This window comes from Callorhinchus milii, unplaced genomic scaffold (genome assembly GCF_018977255.1).
Source record: "Callorhinchus milii isolate IMCB2004 unplaced genomic scaffold, IMCB_Cmil_1.0 Scaffold20, whole genome shotgun sequence".
NCBI classification, from domain to species: Eukaryota; Metazoa; Chordata; class Chondrichthyes; order Chimaeriformes; family Callorhinchidae; genus Callorhinchus; species Callorhinchus milii.
The window spans coordinates 3,826,900-3,852,026 of NW_024704761.1; the positions used below are offsets into that span (position 1 = coordinate 3,826,900).

General features: G+C 47.9%; 2 protein-coding genes and 1 non-coding gene across 10 annotated transcripts in view; 1 reads left to right on the plus strand and 2 right to left on the minus strand.

The window, feature by feature from the left end:
• Nucleotides 1-1,974: 1,974 nt before the first annotated feature.
• LOC103175566 (endonuclease V) lies at nucleotides 1,975-21,730 on the minus strand. 5 transcript variants are annotated; one of them, XM_042342309.1, is made up of 10 exons: nucleotides 21,667-21,724; nucleotides 20,717-20,796; nucleotides 20,134-20,305; nucleotides 18,423-18,557; nucleotides 16,034-16,073; nucleotides 15,635-15,747; nucleotides 15,025-15,093; nucleotides 14,471-14,599; nucleotides 10,559-10,625; nucleotides 1,975-2,350 (listed from the first exon to the last, which is right to left on the minus strand). In XM_042342309.1, the coding sequence occupies exons 2-9, from the start codon at nucleotides 20,794-20,796 to the stop codon at nucleotides 10,575-10,577; spliced, it is 789 nt and encodes a 262-aa protein (XP_042198243.1). In that variant the 5' UTR covers nucleotides 21,667-21,724; the 3' UTR covers nucleotides 1,975-2,350; nucleotides 10,559-10,574. The 5 variants fall into 5 exon arrangements, with proteins under 5 accessions (XP_042198243.1, XP_042198244.1, XP_042198242.1 ...); XM_042342310.1 differs by lacking the exon at nucleotides 1,975-2,350 and having other exon boundaries at nucleotides 9,683-10,625; nucleotides 20,134-20,302; XM_042342308.1 differs by lacking the exon at nucleotides 1,975-2,350 and having other exon boundaries at nucleotides 9,683-10,625.
• On the plus strand, nucleotides 7,462-7,534 carry trnae-cuc. Its single transcript has one exon. It is a non-coding gene; the product is annotated as a tRNA-Glu (tRNA).
• A 1,791-nt stretch (nucleotides 21,731-23,521) lies between the features above and the next one.
• rnf213a (ring finger protein 213a) overlaps nucleotides 23,522-25,127 on the minus strand; it is a 54,233-nt gene continuing 52,627 nt past the window's right edge. For all 4 annotated transcript variants that reach the window (XM_042342293.1, XM_042342292.1, XM_042342291.1 and 1 more), the window contains exon 67: nucleotides 23,522-24,628. In XM_042342293.1, coding sequence (XP_042198227.1) covers nucleotides 24,415-24,628 — 214 coding nt within the window. In that variant the 3' untranslated portion in view covers nucleotides 23,522-24,414. The remainder of the gene's footprint in view (nucleotides 24,629-25,127) is intronic.

Below are 25,127 nucleotides of genomic sequence, written 5' to 3' on the forward strand. Positions count from 1 at the left end.
TCGATCAGGGGGTGTGGGCGGCTGACACATGCGGAAACCCATCACCATGTTTAAGAGTATCCAAACCCAACTGAGAATTCCAAGCGTCCCACCTACACCTGGACATCCCAGAGATGGATTGCTAGAACGGAATGCGCACTCTCTCCCACCTAATTCCGGCAAGTTTTAGGCGCAGGTTGGCAAGAGCCAAGGCTTGGGGAGCCCAGAGTGTGAGATGGGGTAACTGTTGGAGTCAAACCAGCTAAACCATTACCATTGATATCACTGTCTGCTTGTCCAGCTTGGCCCACCCTGCTCTTAGTGCGTAATAATAATAATCCTTCGCGACGTCACAAAGCGCTTCACAGAATATACTGTAAAGTGAACTGACTGTACATTTTGTGGGCGAAACGCGGCAGCCAATTGTGCACAGCAGCGTCCCACAAACAGCCGTGGATTGAGTGACCAAGTTATAATTTTTTTTTGGGGGGGGGCGCGGGGGCGGGTTTGTAAGGCCCTTGTCCTAAAACTTAAGATCGTGTAAGCAACTCGGAAACTTCGTGAACACAGTCTAAACTTCGGAAGGATTCTTTTGCGAAGATCAAACGGTCTTGCCAACGCAAGCCCCGCCAGCTTGGTGCCTTGGGGAGAGTTGCTTGTGGACCCTGTGGGTGACGAGGGCTGTGTATCTCAGCGGCTAGTTAGCAAAATCACACATTTCCTTCGCCTTGAAAGAAGCCACGGAATCTAAATATACCAACCGCAGATGAATTATGCAAAGCTACTTCAATCCTCCTCTGTAAATCTACACTTGTGCTGGTGTAGGAGTGTACGCGGGGGGGGGGGGAGATATATATATTAAAATCCTCGTAATCGACACTGCCTTTTAATACTTCTCAAAGCGCTTCACAGCTTTTTGTTTCCGTAATGTGCAGTGACTGTGTATTTTGTAAGCAGCCTGCAGGACCCTTTCTTTGGGGGACTGCCGCGTTCGCCTCCAAACACACGGTCACTTCACATCACAGCGAATCCTGTGAAGGGCTATGAGATGTCCTCAGGCGGAGGACGGGATGGGAGAATTCCGATTAAGGAGCGGAATCCCGTAGCGTAGCGTTTATCGCGCTCGCCTCGCAAGCGAGTGGACCCGGGTTCGATTCCCGGGTGGGGCAATTTTTTAGGCAAGTCTCCTCGCCTCGGTTTACCGAGCAATCAACCCAGGACTGTTTGTGGGACACTGCTGGGCACAGTTGGTTGCCGTGAATTGCCCGTAACAAAATGCATTGAAGACAAAGGGAGAGAAAGAGGGTGTGAGTGTGCGTGTGTGTGTGAGGGAGCGGAGAGTTAAGTGCTTTACATCCAGGGCTCAATCTGGGTGAACGTTAATGCCTGAGCTGGAAGCACTAATACTCTGACGTGCTTTGTGCTAACGACTCAAACTGTAAGAAGAGCAAAACCTGTTTGCAGCTGTTTCCTCAGTGTAGGTAGGGGCTGCTTTGTCCGGACTCTGTCACCACAGAAAGACTTCAGATCGAATCCACGTAATAATAATAATAATAATAATAATAAACAACACAGCCATCCTCGTGTTTGATACAGCGACTCTACTCTTTGTGTCAGAAGTAATGTCTCAAAGCATTCCCGGGATTTACAGTGTCGTGTAATAATAATAATAATAATAATCCTTGCAATTGATATAGCGACTTATCACATCGTCGGGACACCTCAAAGCGCTTCACGGGATAGATTGTAAAGTGGAGTGACTGTGTGTTTTGTGGCCGAAACGCTGCAGCCAATTAATTGCACAAAGCAGCGTCCCGCAAACAGTCGTGGATTGAGCGATCGCATTTTTTTTGGTGGTGGGGTGGGGGGTGGGATTACTGTAATGAGTTAATCACAAGGACGCCAACTGAACAAGATGTACTTGCACACAGCACAGAGTTTAGCACAGGCCAGTGCTTGAAGAAACAATCGTTTACAGTCAGACGGTCTCCAGAGTCTTGATTTAATAAGCAACCTGGTTTGTCTTTTTGTCAGGTTATATATATATCTATATATATAATCAGATTCACTGCCCTCCTTCCCCGGGATACAAATCACAGCCCCACCACTCCCACCTCCGTTGCGGGAGCGTTAATCATGTAAATGCTCCCGATCCCGCCCGAGAGAAGACGTTTTTGGAAGTTTTCGCCATGACCCAAACGTTCGGAAATAGCGACTTATGCAAGTCCCAAACGGCTTCGGTATCTGCAAGGTGTCTTCTGAGATTCCAGATTTGGCGCGAACGTCATCATTCCAGTGCCACGCTGGGCTGGTAATTCACTGCTTCTCAATTATTTATGTATATTTCAGCACATCGCTCACTTATTAAATCCTATTTGAGTTGAATAATGTCAAGAAGGGGATTAATACAAGAATGCTCCCTCTCTGTCTCTCTCTCTCTCTGTCTCTCTCTCTGTGTGGGATGTTCAATTACAATAATTATCCTCGCCTTTTATTGTTCAATTATAATAATTATGATAATAATAATCATTCAGTTATAAAAACACTCGCAATTTCCTCTATTTGAAGGAATAGGATTCTATCCTCCCCTCTGTTTCCTTCCTACGAGTATTGGTGAGAAAAAAAACCCTCCTGTTTTGTCGGAGATAGCGTCCTTCAGATGAGACACTAAACCAAGGTCTCCTCTGTGCCCTGTTCAGGTGGATGTTAAAGATCCCAGAGAATCATAGGAACAGGAGTAGGCCATTTGCCCCTCGAGGCTGTTCCGCCAATCTATCAGATCATGGCTGATCTGTACCTCAACTCCAACTACAGCACCTTATCACAGGATTCACTGGAAAGTGGAAAGTGACTGTGTATGTGTAGGTGAAACGCAGCAGCCAATTTGGACACAGCAACGTCCCATAAACAGCCATTTTCACTGTTATCTGGGGAATTGTCAGCCAGGACATCGGGAGAGAGAAAATCCCTTCTCTTTTTCAAGAGAAAAAGAGTCACTGTGAAGCATCATTGGCGAGGCCTCACTTTACTAAAAAGAATCTGACCCTTTGGGCGATACTCAAAAGCACATTTCATATTGGAATAGGTCCTGAGCTGACCCCGAGGGCAACAGAACGGGAGCCAACGGCAGGCAGGCAGGCAGGCAGGGGGCTGATGGAGAGCCAGGATCGCTGGGCTGTGTTTAAGGGAGAGTTGTTGCACGTCAGGAATCTCATGAATTAATCTTGAAAAGCTCATACATCTAAAGAGACCCTGGAGCTCTGCTGCTGCTCGGAGACAGGATGAGGAGAGAGTCGGAATTATAATCAGTCCCCTTCCCCACTCCCCAGCTAACACCTCGATACATGTGTGTGTGTATACGTGGTTGTGGTTGTGTGTGTATATGGGTATGTGTGCGTATGTGGGTGAATATGTATGTGTACACGTGTGTGCGGCAAACAGGAGTGTGTCGGTGTGCTGCGTGGACTGCAGACTGCGATATGCACGGCTCCTCGCGTGTATACACACACACACGCACGCACGCACGCGCACACACACGCATGCACACACCACACACACCCACCCACACACGCCACGCACACATACACAAGTCGGCCACACACACACACACACACACACACAAACGCACGCACGCACGCACGCCACACACATACACACACACTCACAAGTACAAGTACACAACACACGCACACACGGGCAACTATCTGCAGACAATGCTGCAATGCAGAGACTGCGAGCAGCTGTCAGCTCCACACTCTCACTCACTGCTGTGGCAGCGACTCATTAACTTTAATATTTCATAACATGGTGAAGGAGCGCGGGAACCTGCAACCTCGGCTGCGAGACATGAATTTGCCCCCTCCTCCGCCCCCAACCCCCCCAAAAAAAAAAATCGATCTTTGATTTGGGTTCCATGTCATTTGTTGCATTCTGAACAGTGTCTGAGTGTGTGTGTTTTTCTGTGTGTGTCCGAGTGTGTGTATGTGTGCCTCAGTGAGTGCGTGTATGTGTGTGTGTCTCAGTGTGTGTGTGTCTTGGTGTGTGTGAGTGTGTGTATGTATGAAGAACCTTTAATGCCTTGATCGTATCCCCCTCCTCCTCTCCTCCTCCTCCAGCGTGAAAAAGCCACAGCCTCTTGTCGTACACGCTCTGCCTCGCGCCTAACCCGCTCACATGACACCAGGCCTTAACGGTCTCTGAGACGTGTTCCCTGGCCTTTTAACACTTAAAAAAANTACCGAATCTGACAAGAGAAAGGATGCAGTCGTGTAATGAACACTGTTCTACAGCCCATATCCTGACCCAAATCTGTCTGTCACTGAGCTCAGTCATTCACACGTCCTTCTAATGGTTTATTGCACAGTAATAACAGTAATAAAAGGCACTTCTGCCTCTCTCCCCCTCCCCCCATCTTGATATATATATATATTTTTTTGCTAGTTAAATATTTACAAGAAAGGGAATGGATTAACGAACACGGTGAAGGCGTTATCTCACTCTGTGTGTGTGTGTGTGTGGTGGTGGTGGTGGGGGGGTGGGGGGGGGGGGAGAGAAGGAGTGGGGGTGGGGGCGAGATTTAATTTCTGTCCCAGCTCTGAAATAGCGCCCAAGTAGGTCAATGGAATTCAACATTTTCCCACTGCTCTAGAATCTTAAAGAGCTTTCCTCAAACTCCTGTAGTCTAACACATGCGGAAACCCATCACCATTAAAATAATAATAATAATAATAATAATCCTTGCATTTGATATAGCGCTTTTCACGTCGGGAGGACGTCCCAAAGCGCTTCACAGAACACACTGTAAAGTGAATTGACTGTATATTTGTGGGCGAACGCGGCAGCCGATTGCGCACAGCAATGTCCCACAAACAGTCGTAGACTGAAAATGACCAATTTATTATTCTTTTTGGTTTTGGAGGGATTATTATTAGGCTCTGTGTGGAGTAAGGAAACTTGCCCAAGGTTTCGCCCTCTGCCTGGAATTGAACTCAGGTCTCTCACTTGCAAAGCGAGTGCTCTAACCACTGAGCTACAGGACTCCAAACCGAGCTGAGAATTCCGTGAGTCCCATCTGGAGTGGGGCATCAGCCGACACTGTATGTGTTCAAAGTCCCCAAACATGGGGTTTCAATGCAGAACCTCCTAACTCCAAGGTTAAAGGGGTGGTGGGGGGGTTTGGAGGGGGGTGGATTGAGCTATTGAGCTTGTGCTAAAACCGCTGATTGACCTAAAGAAAGCGGGAAACATATTTGGCCTCTAAATTTATGTGGGTATCGATTCAACACGAGTCTGACATAGCAAACAGCTCAAACCGTCTCCTTAATGTGACCATTAAAGGAGACTGCAAGTCAGCAACACAGCGGGCCCTGCTATCGCTCCTTTAACTCGCACGGAATCGCCTCGAATATTTATATATAATGTAAAAGATATTGTACCCTGAAAAAAAACTGCCCCCACCCCCTCCCCCCCCGCACCTCCCTTTTCTCTCCTCAGTCAGCGTTATATTAAAGACTTGGTTTTCAGATTTTTACAGATATCTCAAGGTTATTATTACCATTATTATTATCATTGTTATTATTAATAATAACACTCCTAACATTCGTCTACAAATCCCTTCATGCCCCGACACTTCCCCACCTTTCTGACCCGCTTGTCCCCTCCTTCCCCTCTTTTAGATCATGAGGAACCTGGGCAAAATGGCTGCCAAGTTCCCTTTACAAAACAGTCACTACACTTGACAGTAACATCCTGCGTAACGCTTTGTGAGACGTCCATCCCGACGTGGAAGGCGCTGCACCAAATGCAGGGATTGTTATTTGACCATGACCGTTAACTTGGAAAGAAAGGAGAAAATGGATAAATTCAAAGGCAGAAGTCAAATCACTTTGTGATCTAAAGTGATCACTTCCTTATCGTCTCAGGATACAATGTATAGTTTGGGGACCCGACATGTCAAGCGACTCCAGGATGGTGGAAGGCAAACTGGATGGACCTCTGTTTTCTGTCGCCGAGCAAATTCTTATGTTCTTAAACTCTTGTGTTCAGTACATGTAACTGAACAGGGAGCTAAACCGCTGTCATAAAACACAGAGCCCCAATAAACGAGGCCAGAGCGGAGGCAGTGAGGACTTCAATCATTGACGTTGGTTTTAATATTTAATGGCTCTCCTGCTTACAGACAGGTACGCACCAAACTGCAAGGTGCTTCCTTTTATTATAATGTCGTCAGTCACCCTCACCAAGGGTTAGCCCACCTTGGAAAGAAACCATCTGGGCGTTATAGCATAATAATAATAATAATAATAATAATAATAATAATAAATCCTTGCATTTGGTACAGCACCGTGTCATGTTGTTGAGACATCGCCAAGTGCTTCACGGAATACATTGTAAGGTGGATTGACTGTGTATTTTATGGGCAAAATGCGGCAGCCAATTGCGCACAGCAGTGTCCCACAAACAGTCGTGGATTGAATGACCAAAATCGGAGGGATTATAACCCCCAGAAAGCGATTCCGCCAATCGACTAACAACCGGGTTCCTACTTACTGCTAGGTAAACAGAGGCGTGCGGAGTAAGGAAACTTGCCTATGGTTTCATCCTACCTGGGAATCTAACCCGGGTCCTCTCGCTTGCGAGGCGCTAACCTCTACTCTACAGGATTCCAATCAGAGATGCGTCGGGTGTGTGTGTGTGTGTGTGTGTGTGTGTGGGTTTGCTGTGTAGGCATCTGTCTACTCTAAGTGTTGCCAGGGGATTCTCTGAGCAACAAGCCTCAAGGTAATAGTTCAGTGTAATTGTTTTTCTACAACCAGAGCTAAGTGCTGGCGGGCACCCAGGATCTCACACCAAATGACAAAGCTTCAACCTGGCAGGTCTGTGCTGTTTTACTGCCCGGCTGCTGCCAGTGAGCGTCATTATGCCGCGCTGCTGTAGATCAGGTCCAGTGCTTTAGGCATCAATAGTTAAGGCGCTTCTGGATTTCCTTTGTGTTCCTCTCTCTTTCTCCCGTTTTTTTTTTATGTTAAAAAAAACTCTCGTCCTCAGCATGGGGTGGGCTTGAAACCTCTTCCACTCTGCCATGTGATCTCAGAGAAAGCAATAAAATAATAATAATGGTAACTTACATTCGCACAGCGCGGCCTTCACGTCAAAAGAAACAATCTCTCTCTACCCCCCACCACCACCCCCCACCTCACACACACCGCCCCCCCCCTACCCACCGTCACCTAGATGAAAAATCGGTCGAGTGGACTGATTTAAAACTTTCCCCCCACACTATTCGAAGAGAGAAGGGAGTTTCTCCTCATGTCTTGCCTGACAATCTCCCCCAAACCATAAATATTCTTGTTTAAATATCGCTGGAATCCCCGAGTCGGGATAAAACACCAGTCTCCTCTTTCTTCACTCTGCGCTTTCCTCAGCTGTATCTGCCTCTCTTTTACACCTTTTTTACTCTTTTACTTTCAGAATATTTGTGGAGTCCTGTAGCTCAGTGGTTAGAGCGCTCGCCTCTCGAGCGAGAGACCTGGGTTCGATTCCCGGCAGGGGGGCGAAACCTTGGGCAAGTTTCCTTAGTCCACACGCCTGATAATAATCCCTCAGGAAAAAAAATAATAAATTGGTCACTTCAATCCACGACTGTTTGTGGGACAGACGCTGCTGTGCGCAATTGGCTGCCGCGTTTCGCCCACAAATGTACGATCAATTCACTTTACAGTCGATTCTGTGAAGCGCTTTGAGACGTCGAGAAGACGTGAAAAGCGCTATGTCAAATGCAAGGATTATTATTATTATTATATTATTACACACTGCAGCCTCAGCTCGGCCCATAACGGTCTCCCAACAGTCCCTTAATTGGTCAATGCGGTAAAACTCCACCGCAGAGGAGCAGAACCCAGAGCCCAAACAACTTTTCTTCCTTAGACCTTGAACCCTTGTCCCGCCTGCTCCCGTCGCTTGATCGGCTTTAACGGCAAAATCTAAATTAGAAATCAAAACTCTTTGCGTGCGGTGCAGCCCCTTTTGCATCGGGAGGGCGTCTCAAAGTGCTTCCCAGGATTTGCCGCGAGGTGTAGCGACTGTGCGTCTTGCTGTCAAATCTTTGACTCGTTTGTGAAATCTCTCACACGTCGAAGTGCCCAGTGACAGAGAGAATTCATGCTGTGTTTCTGAACACACTGTATTCGTATAACCCTGGCCCCCGGGTCCAGACGGTTGCGGGTTCAAGCCCCCACTTTGAGAGTCGAGCTCACAGAGTCTAAGCTTGGCGCACCAATATAGCGCTGGGGGCGTGTGTAGCAATGTTGGGAGGTGCCGCCCTTCAGATGAAATGTTAAACGGAGGTGCCATCTGCCTGTTTAGATGGATAATAAAGCTCCCACAATCCGTCTATAATAATAATAATAATAATAAGCCTTGCATTTGATGACTTACCATGTCGCAATCGTCTCAAGGCATGTTACGTGTGTGTGTGTGTGTATATCTGTGTGTGTATGTGTGTGTGTGTGTGCGTATATCTATGTCTGGTTGTGTGTGAGCGTGTATCTGTGTGCGCGTGTACCTGTCTGTGTGTGCGTGTGTCTGTCTGTGTGCGCGTGTACCTGTCTGTGTGTGCGTGTGTCTGTCTGTCTGTGTGTGCGTGTGTCTGTCTGTGTGAGATACTGGATACTAAACCACATCAAATGCAGGAAGATCAAAAAGCAGCGCGGTGTAGGATTCTCTGGGAGTCGGGAGCTGGTGACGAGCTCGGGATGGAATCAGACCTTGCTCGTCAGCGCGAGAGGAACAGGCGTCCATCAGCCGTGACCTTTTCTCCTTGGCGTCGCCACGGGAGGCTCTGCCCTGCTCTGCACTGAGGAGACGCGGGTCCTTTCATCCTCCACTCGCCACACTGAGCGCGTATCTGGCTGTTACGCATGGGGGCCTCCGAGAGGAGAGAGACACTCCCGCAACACAACGCAAAGCTAACGCAGAGCCAGTTACACAGGCAGTAACCTTACACACACACACACACCCACACCCACACACTGCAGATTATTCATAGAATCGTACGGCACAGAAGGAGGCCATTCGGCCCATCGTGCCTGTGCTGGGCTCTTTGAAAGAGCCATCCAACTCGTCCCACTCCCCCAGCTTTGACCCCACAGCCCTGCAATTCTTTTTCCTTTTCAACTCGGCGCTATTAAACCACTGAGCACCCACTGAACTCACTTTGCGGGTGTTTGAGGGACCCGGCTTTGCTGCCCCGCGTTCATCCACAAAATACAGTCGCTGCACTTTACAAATGGTCCCAAAGCCAGTCATAAGGGATGGTTACAGGGCTGTGCTGGTCTATAAAATTGGCTGTTAAATCAAAGGCGCCGACAGGAGGGAACTAACCAATGCCACTCGCCATGAACACACACACACACACACACACACACAGACACCTCCCTCAAATACACACACATGTGCACACACACAGACATACAGTAGACACACACACACACACACCGAATTACACACTGACTTGTCTCCCAAACACACACAAACACACACAGAGAGCCCAGTACCAACTAATTGCACCTCTGTTACATGTCATATCGCCCTCTAAAGAAACAAGGATTCGGGCTGTGTTTTGTGTATGTTCAGCACGTTTTGAGAGCCCGAAATTTCAGTCATGGTAAAGGGATGAGGCTGGAAGAAGATATGGAGAGTGCACTCAGTGTTGCTATTTATTGCTTCAACACAAAAAATGATGGATTGAAATGGGATTCCAGGCTCGGGTTTGCAGGGAATGTAATAAAAGAAGATATATTACACGCGAGGAATTAAAGGAGAAGGAGTGCCCGGGGCTTTGGGGGTGGGGTGGGGAGCACTGTCAGTTCAAAGTGCTCTCTCATCTGTACAGTTTAATATCAGAATGACGAATGGATTCGATCTCCAGAGAGAGAGAGAGAGGACCAACGCTTTAACACTTGCCCCCTGCGGGACCTTCCTCCGCAGGCTCCGTTTCCCACCTGGGGAGCCCGCTCCGAGAAAGACAATCTCCGAGAGAAAGTGGAAGCCTCGAAGCCCTGTACGGCCTTGCTCCTCCCTTCCACCGGGACCCGTTAATTCTACGTCGACCTGTCCGCTCCCTGCGCTCAGCGGAATCCGGCCTGGCTCCACGTTCCGCGTGACCCGCCATCAGCCCCGGCTTTCAGCACCCAGCCCGCCACACGTATCGGCTCCACGTGCCGGAGTGCGGGTGGGATTCGAACCCGCGACCTTCTGACACACGAGTCTGCGAGCAACAGAGAGCCGGGCTGGCACACAATGGCGGGCACCGACCGCCGTGGCGGGCTGCGGAGTGACGTGACTGGGTGGGGGGCAATATCCGTTCTGGGATAAGAGTCGACCGGGTTGTTTCCTTGTGCCTCGGTTCCTTCCTTTTCCCTGTGGCTTTCACGGTCGGTGCCAATGCTGGGAGCTCACGTGACTCCGGGTTATCCCAGATGGCCGCTTAATACAATTACAGCCGCCCACTCGGGGCTCAGACTTCAGCGTAAATCCCACCCAGACGCTTCTTTGTCAACATTTTCCACCGGGAACCTACCTCGCCAGATTTCCTGTCAGGACCCATTGCTCTTTTTGCGGATGTATTCCCTGGACCGAATGTCAGCCTGCAGAGGGTGGAGAGAGAGAGAGAGAGAGAGAGAGAAAGAAAGAAAGAGAAAAAGAGTGAGCGAGGAATAGAAATCTGATTGCGTGAGAAACACGCGCGCCAGCGTCTTGCGCAGTCGGTAAACTCAAAGCCGCTTCACAGGTCGGTCTTGCGCCCACGCCTGGGCTGCATTTTCGTGGAGGGTTGGGTGTGCAAATCACCGTTTGCCTACGATTACACAGTCACTGCACGTAACTGCAAATCCTGTGAAGCGCCTTTGAGACGTCCTCCCGATGTGAAAGGTGCTGCGCCACGTGCGAGGGTTATAACGATAGCGTTGGGAGGGAATGGAGTGAGACCGTAAATCTCTGGTCCTACCCAAGGAGCCCCCGCAGCACAAGCGAGGATCACTCAAACACCGATTAAGGGTCACAACAGCCCCTAACCTGTTCCCAGCGCCTCTCGCGAAGGATAGCGCCTCCGAGCACTACTGCAACAACTACTGCGTTCAACAGCCGATCTATTAACCCATCCATAACCGCTCCCTGGATTTTACTGAAAAGGTTGCCCTTTCAGCGTAGCGCTCTCAACACACACGCACACACCTGCTCGTGTTCTCAATGGCCAGTTTCCATTCTTTCACCCAGTAGCTGCGTGCTTCTCTCTCTGCAGTAAGGGGGAGTAACTGCTGCCCTCTCTCCCCCCCACCCACCCCCCACCTCCCCCTCCCCTTCCACCGTGCGCCACTGTTCATGTATAATTCAGACATGCTGGGAAATGCTGAGCTGAATAAATGACTCAGTTGGGTATAGTTCCGGGTGGGGGGATGGGGGGGTTATGTCTAATAAAAACAACAACTGGCAATCAAGCGGTGTGATTTATTAAGCTGCAGACTGTTAGGTTTACCCGTGTCGAGGAGGGCCACCCACTCCCTTGTTTCACTCACAGAAATCGTTAATAAAGAGACCGTCTTGAAGATGAGATGAGATAAACTGTCCCACTCTCTCTCAGACGCTGGCAGGGGCTTGCTTTTTTTTTCTCTCTCTTTGGTCGTTACTGCAGTACAATGCAGTGCGTTTTCTCCGCAGTTTGCAATGTGAACATGCATTATTCCCCCAGTCTCTTGCCAGATCTTTTCCCCCATTTTTTTCCCCCCAATGCTCCTTAATTCCCTTACACCCCGTTAGCTATCTGTGGCGTCAGCTAGGTGGCTCAAAGGTCTCGTGGGACTATTGGAAAAGAGAAGGGAGTTTCTCCCGGTATCCCAGCCAACAATCCCCCCTCCAGATAAATTCGATCATTCACTTCAAGGCTGCTCATGGCATCTTGCACAATATTTGCTGCATAAAAAACACAGTCACTGCACCTGGCAGCAATTTCCTGTGAAGGACTTTGAGATGTTGAACCAAAGAGGTACAGGTCTTCCATTAATAAAAGGAAATAATAATAAGCCTTGCATTTGATACAGCGCCTTATCTCATCGTTGAGACGTCTCAAAGCGCTTCACAGAATATGCCGTAAAGTGAATTGACTGTATATTTTGTGGGCGAAACCCGGTAGCCAATTGCGCACAGCAGCGTCCCCACAAACAGGTCGTAGATCGAGTGACCAAATTTTATTTTAAAAAGCGATTATTACCCCTGGAAAGCGATCCACCCATTGACTATCAACCGGGCTTCTTCTTACTGCTAGAAAGGAAATTTATAATCACAGAACTAACTCTTGGATTTAATTTCTTTTGGAAAAGATTAACAACACAGAACAGTGCTAAGATTCCCTGAACGGAGAGGGTGCAGTTGTAGAGGAAAATGCCTCACTGCCCTCGTGTGGCCACCGGGAGCACTGAGCTGCAAGGCAGTGGTTGGTGAAGTCCGTCAAAGACAGACCATAAGAGTGTGGCATCCCATAGAAAAATAATAGCCACAGTAATGAGTACGGAGAAGGGAGTTTTTCTCTCCCGGTGTCCTGGGCAACAATTCCACCCCCCCCCAAATAAAATTGGTCACTCACTCCGTGGCTGTTTGTGAGTCAAGGCTGTCGCGTTCACCACAAATTTACACAGTCACGACACTTTTGCGGTATATCCCGTGACAGATTTGTTCCTGCATCTCTTAATCGCTGCAAACCGAACCCAATTTATCACAGCGTTAAATAATGCAGGACTTAAGTCAACTCCCGAGGCGATCAGAGAACGGGTGACGGATTTCCTTGGGAAGCTACCATTTATTTAATTTCCTTCCCTGGGAATAACTTCACCGCTCTCGCAACTGCGCTAGACACGCGAACAATGGGGATCGCCTTTGGTTCCAAGAACCGCCTCCAGCCTGCGGTGGCTGAGAAATAGAATGTGTTTTGACTCTTGGATGGTCGCTCGGCTTGTGTTAACGTCACTAAGTCAGCAACCTTCCCCTTAGATCTTGAATCATAGGAACTTGCAGCGCAGGAGGGAGACCACTCAGCCCATATACTGTGTGACTCTCTCAGAGAATCCTCCGTCTAATCCCACTCTCCTGCCAATGTCTCTCCTTCCTCCTCATCCCCTCATCCCACCCGCTCACACACACGCACGCGCACACACTTATAGATTTTTCCTTATTCGTTTAATTCCCTTTTTATTTGAAGAGCTACATTATTCTGAATTCTGCTTCAACCCCTGCTCTTGGTTTGGAAATTCATCTAAGTACTCCGAGAGGCTGCCCCACCTGAAGGGCGCTATATGAATGCAAGTTGTTGTGGTTGTTGGCCTAACAAGCGCCTATGTGTATGTGTGTCTGCGAGTCTGTGTGTGAATGGTGTATGGAATTTTCTGTGCGTGTACGTGTGTATGAGTTTGTGTGTTAGTTTCCCATATTTTTCCCATTGTTGACTGTAAAATTTCTGCAGTGAGTGAAATGAGAGCGAGTCAGGGTTTTTTTAAAAAAATTGTAAAGGTCACGATTCAATTTACGCCGAGTGCAACAATGATTCTACGAGCGAAACCCAGCGGCGAGTGGACGGGATGCATGTTTATTAAGCGACCGTTTCCCATCGCATCAATTTTATTTTATTCCCCCTTCTCGCACGTTCTTCGGCACAAGAACAGTAGATCAGATTAATAACGCTGCTTAAATTATACAGCAGTGTAGCGCGGTTTAAATATAATTTATTACGCAATTACTTCTATAGGACTCAGGGTAGCACATATTTTGCTTCAATTTAGAGCTCTGAGGTTACACCAGAGCACATGAGTTCTCAGCTTACAATATATTAGACAAGAATAACGTAAAGATTGTTATTTGGTGGTCAGTCAGAAGCTCTCACGCCTCTGAGTTCAAATCCCCGTGCCGGGGCTAGGAATTGCACTACTGGGTGGTGGGGGGGTGTTGCATTTTCCAAGGTGCCGTCCTCTGAATGAGATGTTAAACCGAGGAACTGCCTTGCGTCTGTTCAGGAGGACGTTAAAGATTCCGTGGCGCCGTTCGAAAAGAGTAGGCAGTTACTCTCTCCTGGTGTCCTGACCAACAATTCCCCCAAATAAAAAAAAATTGGCCCCTCACACCGTGGCTGTTTGTGGGGAATTGCTGTGCGCAATTGGCTGCCGCTTTTCGCCCACAAAACACACAGTCACTCCACTTTACCATGTGTATTAAGGATTATTATTATTATATCCCGTGAAGCGCTTTGGGACATCCTCCCGACGCCATGAGGCGCTATGCAATAATATAATCCTTGCATTCGATACAGCGCCTGGTCACGTCTTTGAGACGTCTCAAAGCGCTTCACAGTAAAGCGAATTGGTTGTAATATTTTGTGCGAGAAACAAATCAAAGGCAAGGATCATAGTTGCCATCGAGGTATACCTCCCCCCCGAGCGCTGGGACCTACCTGCCGGATTGGCTCTGGCACTCGGAAGTTGCAGCAGGAGTGGGTGAGCCTGACGGCCGTCTCCAGGCTGACTCTGTGACCCGCGGAAACATAAACGGGCTTAGTGCTGCGCTCACAGCTTTTAAGTGCCTGTCACGTGCGAAAAAAAGATAGAAAGTTACAGCAATGCAAATACTGTACAGTCCTCCTAAACTCCCGCTGTTATATCTGCTAGTTGCTATCACCTTACATTCACGCCTCTCGTTTTGGGACTACGTTTTTCTACAAGTGGGAAAGGTTGGCGACCTAGTCGGCAGGATTCAAACCTGCGCAGGGCAACCCCAATGGATCGCCAATCCATCGTCTTAACCGCTCGGCCGCCTCTACTTCAATGGATAAACCTTTGCTCAAGGATAATTTTAATTTTCAGCAAACCCAGACCCGAGCCCCGTTATCGCTGGTTGTGTTAAACGATGAGTCCACAGACACGTCCCCCGTTTCCCCCTCACCCCACAGTTTCTTTGTCTTTGGCAGATCTGAGGTAGGTTTCGCTGGACAGAGAATCGTTAACTTACCATGCCTAACACTTTGCCTGAGCTTCCTGTGAGTGGGTACGTGCCACCTGCTTCCTGAAGGTCTTTCAGCTGCAAAGTAAATGTGTGTGGGTAACCTCGCAGGTTTGGGGAGAACTTCTTTAGAATTCTATTGAGACTCTGGAAGGAGAGTGGGGGAGAGAGCAGCTCAGCCCAACATCCAGCCCAACCCAATCAATTACACTCCAACCCAATCAAGTCCAGCCTAATCTATTCCAATCCAATGCAACCTCTGCCAAACCAGTCCAAACCCAGCATCTCTGTGTAAATCTCCAGTCCACCTCTATGCAAAGACCTCCGAGGTTACTCAAACGAATAAAAGAAAAGAAAACAGTGCGCATAACGCAGAGTCACATAGAGCGATTCGGAGAACGCAGGCCAGTTTGGCCCAACCATCCATTCAGTTTGTGACGGCAAATTAGGTGTCATCCAATTTTGTTGCCGCTAAATAAGAACACAGCAATTGCTAGACAAAAAAAAGACCAAAGTCCATCCAGTTCTCCTTCCACCATCCTGTCAGTCGCTTGCACATGTCATGTCCCCAACCATATACTGTATAAAGCATACTGCACTCGCCGGAACTCTCTCTTACCTTTTCTTTCAGGAGGATCTTTTCCTCCAGACCATCCACCCACAAGAGGTTCTTGGCCACTCCAACACATGGCAAGTCTGTGAGGACACCAAGGTGGCAGGCCACACCGAACTCTGTGTGCAGAGTAACAAGCTCACACTGATAGGCTGTACAAATTGACAATAATAATGACAAAAGCACCTTTCACGTCAGGAGGATGTCTCAAGGAGATACCCTCTCAAGTGTAGTGACTGTGTATTTTTGCAGGCGAACGCGACAGCCAGTTTGCGTACTGCAACATCCCACAATACATGCCATCTAGCGAATGAGCGATTTTGTCTGGGGGATTGTTGGCAACCGCACGGAAGTTTCTCAAAGAGCTTCACGGCAAACGCAGTGCTGGGGACTGGCGGGGCTCACCTCTCTGGTGTAAACTTCCATTCCCGTCCACCAGAATAACCTGAAACATCGAGAAACAATGTCAGGGCAACTACCACAGCGATCTACAGCGACACCCGATAACCCCGGGGAGACGCAAGTTAGTTTTTAACATTACGTCCGCGAGCTTCACTAACTTTAGACTGACTAAACTTTAGTAACGCACACAAAATATACAGTCAATTCACTCTACAGTATATCCTGCGAAGCGCTTTGAGACGTCTCGAAGGCCAATAAGGCACTATATCAGATGCAAGTATTATTATTATTATTATAGCTAGACTGACGAAACTTTACTAACCAGTCTGACTTAAGCTTCAGTAACCATACTGATGAAACTTCAACGCAACTGCAGTTAAGCTCTTTTTAAAAACAAATTCCTTTCTTCGCATCAATTCCCCTCCCGCCCTAAAAAAAAACACCCTACAAGGGTTTGATTAGATATTTGTTTCGATCCTCCCCTCTCCCTCCTCCCCCATAAGATATGGAGCCTGTGTGACACCACACAAGACACCAAGGGGTATTGACTGAAATAATGTTGTCTCATAAACCTGGGTACCTGCACGAGCCACTGAATCAACACGGCCCCTTCTGTCAGGTCATTACCAACAGAACATGGTTACCGTGTTACTAAGGCTGTGAAGATGTTTCGAGGTGCAGGTAATGACATGACACAGACGGAATCTGCTGCGTTTGTGATATAGACATTTGGTGTAACTGAATCCCAGATACACAGCTCAGGGCTGACACTGCGCGAGACGAAAGGTTCGATTGTTTTCCATGTGGACGGATAATGCCTAGGTTATTAGTTATTAGAAGTTTACTAGTGTAGGTCACTGGAGAGCTGTGTTGCACTGTCGGAGATGGCGTCCTTCAGGCGAGGCGTTAAACGGAGGTTCCCGTCTGCCTGTTCAGGTGGCCGTTAAAGATCCCGTGGCACTATTCGAAAAGAGAAGGGAGTTTCTCTCTCCTGGTGTCCTGGCCGACAATCTCCCCCAAATAAAATTGGCCGCTGTTTGTGGGACACGGCTGTGAGCAAACTGGTTCCCGCGTTTCACCCACAAAGTGCAGAGTAAATCCACTTTACAGTAAAATCAGTACACAGCAGCGAGAAAAACGATTGAAACGCAAAGAGGAGCGATACCTCACACGGATAGTAAACACATTACACCCGCGAGTGAATGCAATCTCAGTTTGCGAAAGCTGTTCAACACCACTCAAGCTTTTCATCCTGCATTTAAAGGACATTTATGTGAACCCATCAATCAAATTACTGTCCTGTTATTCACCGACAGGTTTCAATTATCCTGTAAGAGCTTTTGCCTGCGGTAAAAGCTTATCTTATCAATGTTTTATTGACGTCCTTTTCCCCCTCTCCTTGCACCCCCCCCCAATCACTCTATAACTCCACAATGTTTTGCAACACTCTCTCGCGTTACACTTGTAAATCTGTCCGGACCTTTAACCCTGTGCTGTCAAGTACAATAAGCGCTGGCAAGTCATTCCCTTCTTTCATTCGTCGCACACGGCAGCCAATTTGAGCACAGCAACGGCCCACAGACAGGCATCAAGTGACTGACTGATGTTATCTGGGGGGGTGGGGGGGAATTATAGACCAATGTAAGGAAAGATTTTAAAACATATATATATATAACTCTGTGGGAAAGGACTGATTGACTTGTTTCACGGAATTATAAGTTATCAATGATAAATTCATACACAGAATTATAAATTTTGTAAATTCCTAAATTTTGAATTCTGTGGAAAAGGACTGATTAGATGTTGTTTCCTTGTTTTTTTTTGTCCCCAACCAACTGGTTTGGTCTCTGATAAGGAGAGAGAGAGACGGTGTGAGAGAGAGAGAGAGAGAAAGAGTGTGAAAGAGAGATGATTCGCCTGCGAGTTGGGGCATTGAGGGTTAAAATTGAGGCTAACGGCAAAGTATTTTTTTAAAATAGCAGCTTAAAGGCCACTAAACTCTCCCAGAGAGAAGGTAACCCGAACGTCACTTAAACTCTCTGATTTGGTCACAGCTCTATGTAATAGACATTAGGTATTGACCTATGTTCTTTGATTATGTGACAATCTGATTAAATAGAGTGTAATTGATTATGACATGTGTCGACACTGGAATTATTCATGAGTCCCGCTATAAACTCGACAGCCAGGAAGGACACAGAGAGAAACTCGCTTCTCTTTTCGAATAGCGCGACAGCAATCTGCTACGTCTATTCCATTAAGATGTGCTCCAGACATAATAATAATAGTAATCCTTGCATTTGATACAGCGTCTTATCACGCCGTTGACTGTATGATTTGGGGGCGAGTCGTAATGCATGTTTGCGGGCCTGTCAATGACCGAGCTTCCCACCTGGGGCACGAGACTGGGTTCCTTCTGCTGCAGTCTCTGCACGGCTTCCACCAGGAAGGGCGTCTCCCGGAACGCCAGGAACCCCGGGATGTAAGGGGCATTCAGACACACCATTTGGAGTTCCTCGTAGACAACCTGGGCAGAGCATCAGAGCGTCAGAAACATCCACAGCCCAACGCGGAGAAAGCTGGACCATTGCAACCGCGGCCGCTTATTAAGCTAGAACACGCGCAAAGGCCCAGGCTGGGTCCAGCCTTTGTTGTCAAGAAAGGTTATGGACAACAACAACAAATTGCATTTACACACAGCGCTTTTCACGTCGGGAGCATGTCCCAAAGCGCTGGACAGTCAGGGATTTGGCCCCAAGCTGGGGGTTGGGATCAGGAGGAGCGGAGGGTAGGGAGGGTAGGGGTAGGAGGGTGATCAAAACCACGGTAGAAGAGTAGGGTCTTGAACACGTCTTAATAGCATCTTAAATCAGGAGTCGCGATTCCCGAAAACAAGATCTGCCAAATTCCCAAATCGGGACGAGCGACTCACAAAATCAGGGCAAGTGATTCCCCACCTCCCACCCAGCCCCCATCCACCCCAGAGATATCAACGGTGAAAATGGTGAGGGGCTGGCGATACTATTCTGACCAGCAGCAGAGGTTGAAGCTCTGAGTGGCAAAATTCCTGGAAATTCGCTTGTTGTTGATTTATTGTGTGGACGGAGTCTCTCACTCTCTCCCTCTGACCTTGGCCTCGGGCAGGACAGTTGATTAATTTTTTTGCAATAAGTTACTGCCACAGCTTTCGTTGGGCAAGTGATGCATTTTAACCCCGATTACCCACAGGAAACGCAAGCACAAAAAATAGTGTCCTATTAATAGGGGAATGTGTGAGATCTGGGATATTTTTAGCACAAACGACACCAAGCTGTGAATCTTCGTAAATGATCCAAGTATTGCATCTGCTGTTGCCACGTACGCCAGGAACATATTCGTCATGGCCACACTGCACGCTCCCTTTAAAATAAATGTCTCGGAGAGGCGGGGTACGCGACATTGTCGGAAGTGCATCCTACAGATGAGGACATTAATCCGACTGTGCCTGTTCAGGTGGACGTCAAAGATCCCAGTCGCTACGGTGTAAATTAAAAATCTTGTGACATCCTCCCAATGTGAAAGGCAGTACATCAATTGCAGGAATTATTATTAAGAGTAATTGTGTTCAACAGTTCCAAAGTGGAACTGCTCTGTGCACACAGAGAGATCAGCCAAAGCCCCTGCTCCTGATCAACATCCCAGTCACTCCTCCCTACCAGACAAAGAGCATTGGCAGCTTAATAATAATAATAATCCTTGCATTTGATTTAGAGTCTTATCACGGCATTGAGACGTCTCAAAGTGCTTCACATGAAATACTGTAAAGTGGATTGACTGTGTATTTTGTGGCCGAAACACACAATGTCACAGCAGTGTCTCACAAACAGTGATGGTTTGAGTGACCAAATTATTATTATTTTATTTATTTATTTTTGGGGATAAAAAAGCGATCCTCCAATTGACTAACACCCGGGGCTCCTAGTTACTGCTGGGTAAACTGAGGGGTGTGGAGTAAGGAAACTCCACAAGGCCAAAGAAACTTGGTGCTCTTGTTCAATAATATCATCTTATTATAATATCATCAAATCAGCTATAGAGGTTCCACGTTTCCTGCCCAATGCTACCTCCAGATCAGGATAACTGAGGACGACCAGTGCGGCACAGGCATTGACCTCGTCTCCCTTGATGAACGACAGGTCCACCCCTCCGACCCGCTCCAACCCTCTGAAGCCCTCTGCTTTCTCCCAGTCCTCAGTGTCGTGGTCGATCATCTCCTCTTTCAGCTTGGACTGCCTGCTGTTGGAAGAAAGGAAGCCAGAGTCCTTGGCAAATCACAATACGATTCACATTGACACAGCGCCTTTCACGTCAGGAGGACGACTCAAAGCGCTTCGCAGTGCTTGCTTGGATGGGCTACCGAGCTGGGGCAGTGGGAGGGGAAAGATGAACCAAAGCGGGCTCAAAGAGGTACTTTTTGAAACGTGCCTTGACAGATTGGAGGCAGTCCATCGAGCCTGCTCCACTAATTTATTAGATCATGACGGATCTCTTTCATAACATAATAAAATAATAATTCTTGCATTTGATGGTAGCTGTCTGTATTAAGAAGTTCTGAGAATGCAGTCACTCCATTTCGCAGTAGGCGCTATATCAAATGCCAGGATTATTATTATTATTATTATTATTATTAGAGAGCAGGAGTGTCACCTGTGCAAAACGCAGGCAGCCTTTCGTTTCAGAGCGGCGGCGGTAGAGTGACGCAGTGCACGCCGGAGCAAAGTTGCCATCTGAAATAAAAACAAAAGTGGCTGGGAACACTGAGCAGGTCAGGCAGCATCTATGGAGAGAGAGAGAGAGAGTGAGAGAGAGAGAGAGAGAGGAAAGTGAGTTAACATTTCAGGTCGGTGACCTATCGTCAGAACTCCAAAAAGGGTCATCGACCTGAAACGTCAGCTCACGTCCGCCCCTCTCTCCGTAGATGCCGCCTGACCTGCGGCGTGTGTCCAGCCGCTTCCGCGTCTGGGCTGCCGCGTCTCGCCCGCAAAACACGCGGTCATCTCACTGTACGGGAGATTCCGTCAAGCTCTTTCGAGACGCGTCGAAGACGCGATAAGCGCCGCCGTGTCAAATGCAGGGATTATTATTATTATTATTATGATGATGATGATGATGATGAATGTCCAGCATCTGCAGTACATTGACCACCTATGGGGATGTAGAGGTCTAGGAGTCAGCCAGAGCCCAGGTTCAGCCTACAAGTCCCGGCGAGCACCGCGCCAGCGCCCCGCCCCCCCCCCACCCCGCGCTGAGCCTACAAGTCCCGGCGAGCCCCGCGCGCGGGGGCTGACGCGCGGCCGTGGCACTGCGCAGGCGCGGGGGGCGGCGGGGAGGGTCGGACACATTGTAACGCTGTCGGTGTGTGGCTCTCAGGCGGGAGATTTAAATCCCAACACCGCCCCCCGGACCGCACCAGAGCCCCCGGGGGACACCGGCCGCCACTCCCCCGGTCCCCGGGAGGGCCACAGAAGCTGTGCCGGGGGGGGGAGGGGGGCGTCTGATCCCATTCCTTCCAGTAATTGGTGTGTGTGTGTGTGTGTGTTTGTTTTCACGGCCACATTTGGGGGGAGGGGGCGATACACCGACCGACCGACCGGTACCTCTCCCACTCCCGGAGCAGCTCTGCCGGTGCGGCCGCCATCTATATCCTCTCTCCCGGGCGTCACTGACCCGTCCTCCAGCGTCACTTCCGCAGCCCTGATCCCCCCCCCCCCACACACACACACACAACACACACACACACACACCCTTTTACCTTCTGTCAAGACTGAAGGTGTTGCAAAGAATCTCACCATTGTGTCCCCCCCTCCCCTCTCCCCCCCACCTCTCCCCCCTCTCCCCCCCTCCCCTCTCCCCTCCCCCCCTCTCCCCCCCCCACCTCTCCCTCCCCTCTCCCTCCCTCCCCCCCTCCCCCCCCCACATTGCTTATGGTTTGGATTCAAGCCTCAAATCTCCTGTTGCTACTACTATTAATAATGCTGACATTTACTATAATAATAATAATAATAATACACCTTTCACACCGCGAGATCTCGAAAGGCTTCACATGATGTACCGCGAAGTGCAGTTAATGACTTATGTCAGCGAAACACAGCGGTCAATTTGGACACAGTATACAGTAGTAGTACATCATCTGTATCATGTTCATGGGTGGGGTGGGGTGGGGGGGGAGAGCGAGAACGAGCCAAGCAGCTGATCACCAAGATTCGCGAAAGAGTGGGCATTTAGGTCGGAATGATTCTTTGTGATACTTCGATTAAATGTTTCTAACGCAGTGACAGAGCTCGACGTTCCGCTCCAGGCGCTCTGGTCGGGCAGGTGTACTTTGGTGGCGACAAGAGGAAACGGCAACACAATATGTCATTACAATCGATACGAGGATTTCAGCACATTTATTAAGCTCCGTAAATCGTTCGAATCTTAGTCTCGAGTGTCCTCTGCTGGACCTTGTGGTGCACTACTCCAGTGATGCGAGTTCTGTTTCCTTCACGTCTATGAACGTTTCGTTATTCTCTCGAGAAGTCAGATGGGTTATGTCGGTACTGTCTCAAGCAGAGCTTTCCAGGTGGGTTTGTTGGTGCTATGCATGTAACTAACTGGCAAGCAATAGGGCGGTTATGGTCCAATTCTCCGGCAAACCTTCAGCCAGTATATGTGGTATATGTGGAATGGGCTGGAGTGTGAATTTGTTGCAAAACACGTCTAAGGGCAAATCTATCAATAATAGTTGAAATTAAGCAACAATTAATGTAGCTTCGGGGACGAAATTGGATCCACCATTTATTTAATAGAATATCATTAGCGCCACAGGATGCAATTACGTTATACCAGAAGTTACCAGGCTGCCAGGAACAGGGTTATTTCTTCCCCGCTGCCAGCATTTCACATTATATACTGCACAATAAATGTGCTGAAATGCCTTAAATCTTGGGTTCCAGACACCAAAGGCTGCAGTTAATGGAACATTCTGAACAGTGGCGCTCTGACCATTCCAACAATTCTTTCAATTAACCAAGAGGAGATTTTGTGTGTGTCTGTGTGTGTGGGGTGGGGGGTGGGGGGGGGGGGGGGGGAAAGATTCAAGAGATGGCCAAGCCGATACCCTCAATGTGTGGAAAATTCCTAACAATAATAATCCTTGCATTTGACATAGCGACTTATTATGCCTTCGACACGTCTCAAAACACTTCACAGAATATAGTAATATAAAGTGAATTGACTGTATATTTGACAGTATAATTGCAGTCAAGTTGATCCTATCTGTCTTAGATTTTATTTGAGGTTTTGGAAAATCTTTTTGTTCAATGACAACATAACAAGAAGCAAGTTAAAAGGTCTGGCTCTCTACTTTCACCAATACTTGCCTGGTAATCTTTTCTTCCTTTAACCTGGGAAGTAGGAATACTCAGAAGATATCCTAGGCAGAGAAGGGACAAACACTCATGCCGAAAAATCTACATTTATAATCATTAACTTTAATGGGCTTCAATAGAAATTACATCAAGACTATAAAATTATAATGTTTCCAGCGGTTTTCTTTTGTTCGAAACTTGCTGGAAAGTTCACAAAAATCTGCATTTCAAAGCTCTTACGTGAACAAGTTTAATTACAGAAAATCTCTTTTTGAATTAAAAGGCAGCATTTAGCGTCTCAAGGCACCGCTGAACTTAAGTATTGCAGGTTTAGTAAAATAATTCCCCTTTTATAATAATCCTTGCATTTGATACAGCGTCTCAAAGCGCTTCACAGAACATACCGCAAAGTGAATTGACTGTATATTTTGTGGGCGAAATGTGGCAGCCAATTGCATACAGCAGCGTCCCACAACCAGTCGTGGATCGAGTGACCAAATTTTTTTGTTTTTAAACATTTTTTTTTTTGAAGGGATTATTACCCCCTGAAAAGCGATCCACCAATCGACTAACAACTGGGTTCCTACTTACTGCTGGGTAAACAGAGGCGTGTGGAGTAAAGAAACTTGGTCCTCTCGCTCGCAAGGCGAGTGCTCTAATCAATAGACTACAGGACTCCACTCCTTTATGGCAAAACAGCAGCACAGTTTGGGACCCGTGTAATAGGTGTAAATGTGCAAGTAAGACAGAGGTTTGTGCAGTTATAACGTTAGATTTTTCGTTTTTTTTTAAAAAAAACAAAAGGCACGATTGTCCTGGACTCCTGACACCAGATAAATAGCTTTTTCCGAGATGTAAACTTAAAGAAACTTCTCAAAAGTTGCAGACAGAGTGCTGCCTATCACTTAGGCACAGGTGAGCAGCAATATTTTCACTTAAAGTTGCATTTTAAAATAAAGCATTTTTTTAAAAAATACATTCTCTCGCTCTCTCTCCCTATTCTCTAACAGGACGCTGTTGTTGTTTTTTTTTTGCTTCGAATCTTTCAAAATTATCGTGCAAGCTTAGACGTTCCCGTTTAAACAGCACGGCCGTTTCCCACGTCGCCACAGCCTTCGACAAGTCCACTCTGTCCGGGAAACACTCGTCAAGCTCTGGAAGATTCTCCACGTCCTTCTGTTCCATAAAACTGTTCAACGAATCTTTTAGGCTGCGGAACAAATGACACCAGGGCTAGGATTGCTTGCAAACAGCGGCTTCAAATTCCTTTGCAAGTTATTATAACAACAGCAATCCTCGCATTAGATATGTACGCTGAAACGTCTCAAAGCTCTTCGGAGGATTTCACTGGAAAGTGGGGTGACAATGTGTGGGTAAATGCAGCAGCCAAGTTGCACACCGCCTCAGTTTTAACGTCTAATCCGAAGGTGGGCGCCTAGCAAAATGCAGTGTTCCCTTTGAGATCTCCCCCCCCCCACCCCCGAAATGCAGCTGAACACGTAACCTTCTAACCCAGTTGGTGAGAATGCATCTCCTGTTAAGCCTGCAGCCAAAGTCCTTACAGGTAGGGTGGTCTACCTGGACAAGCAGCGGGAAAGCTTGCCAGACGTTGCTATCAATGGGAGGCTATGTCATTTTAGCTGGTGAGCTTCCAGCAGTGACCCCCAACGCACACTCTGGGATCCCCAAGCCTTGGCTCCTGCCAACCT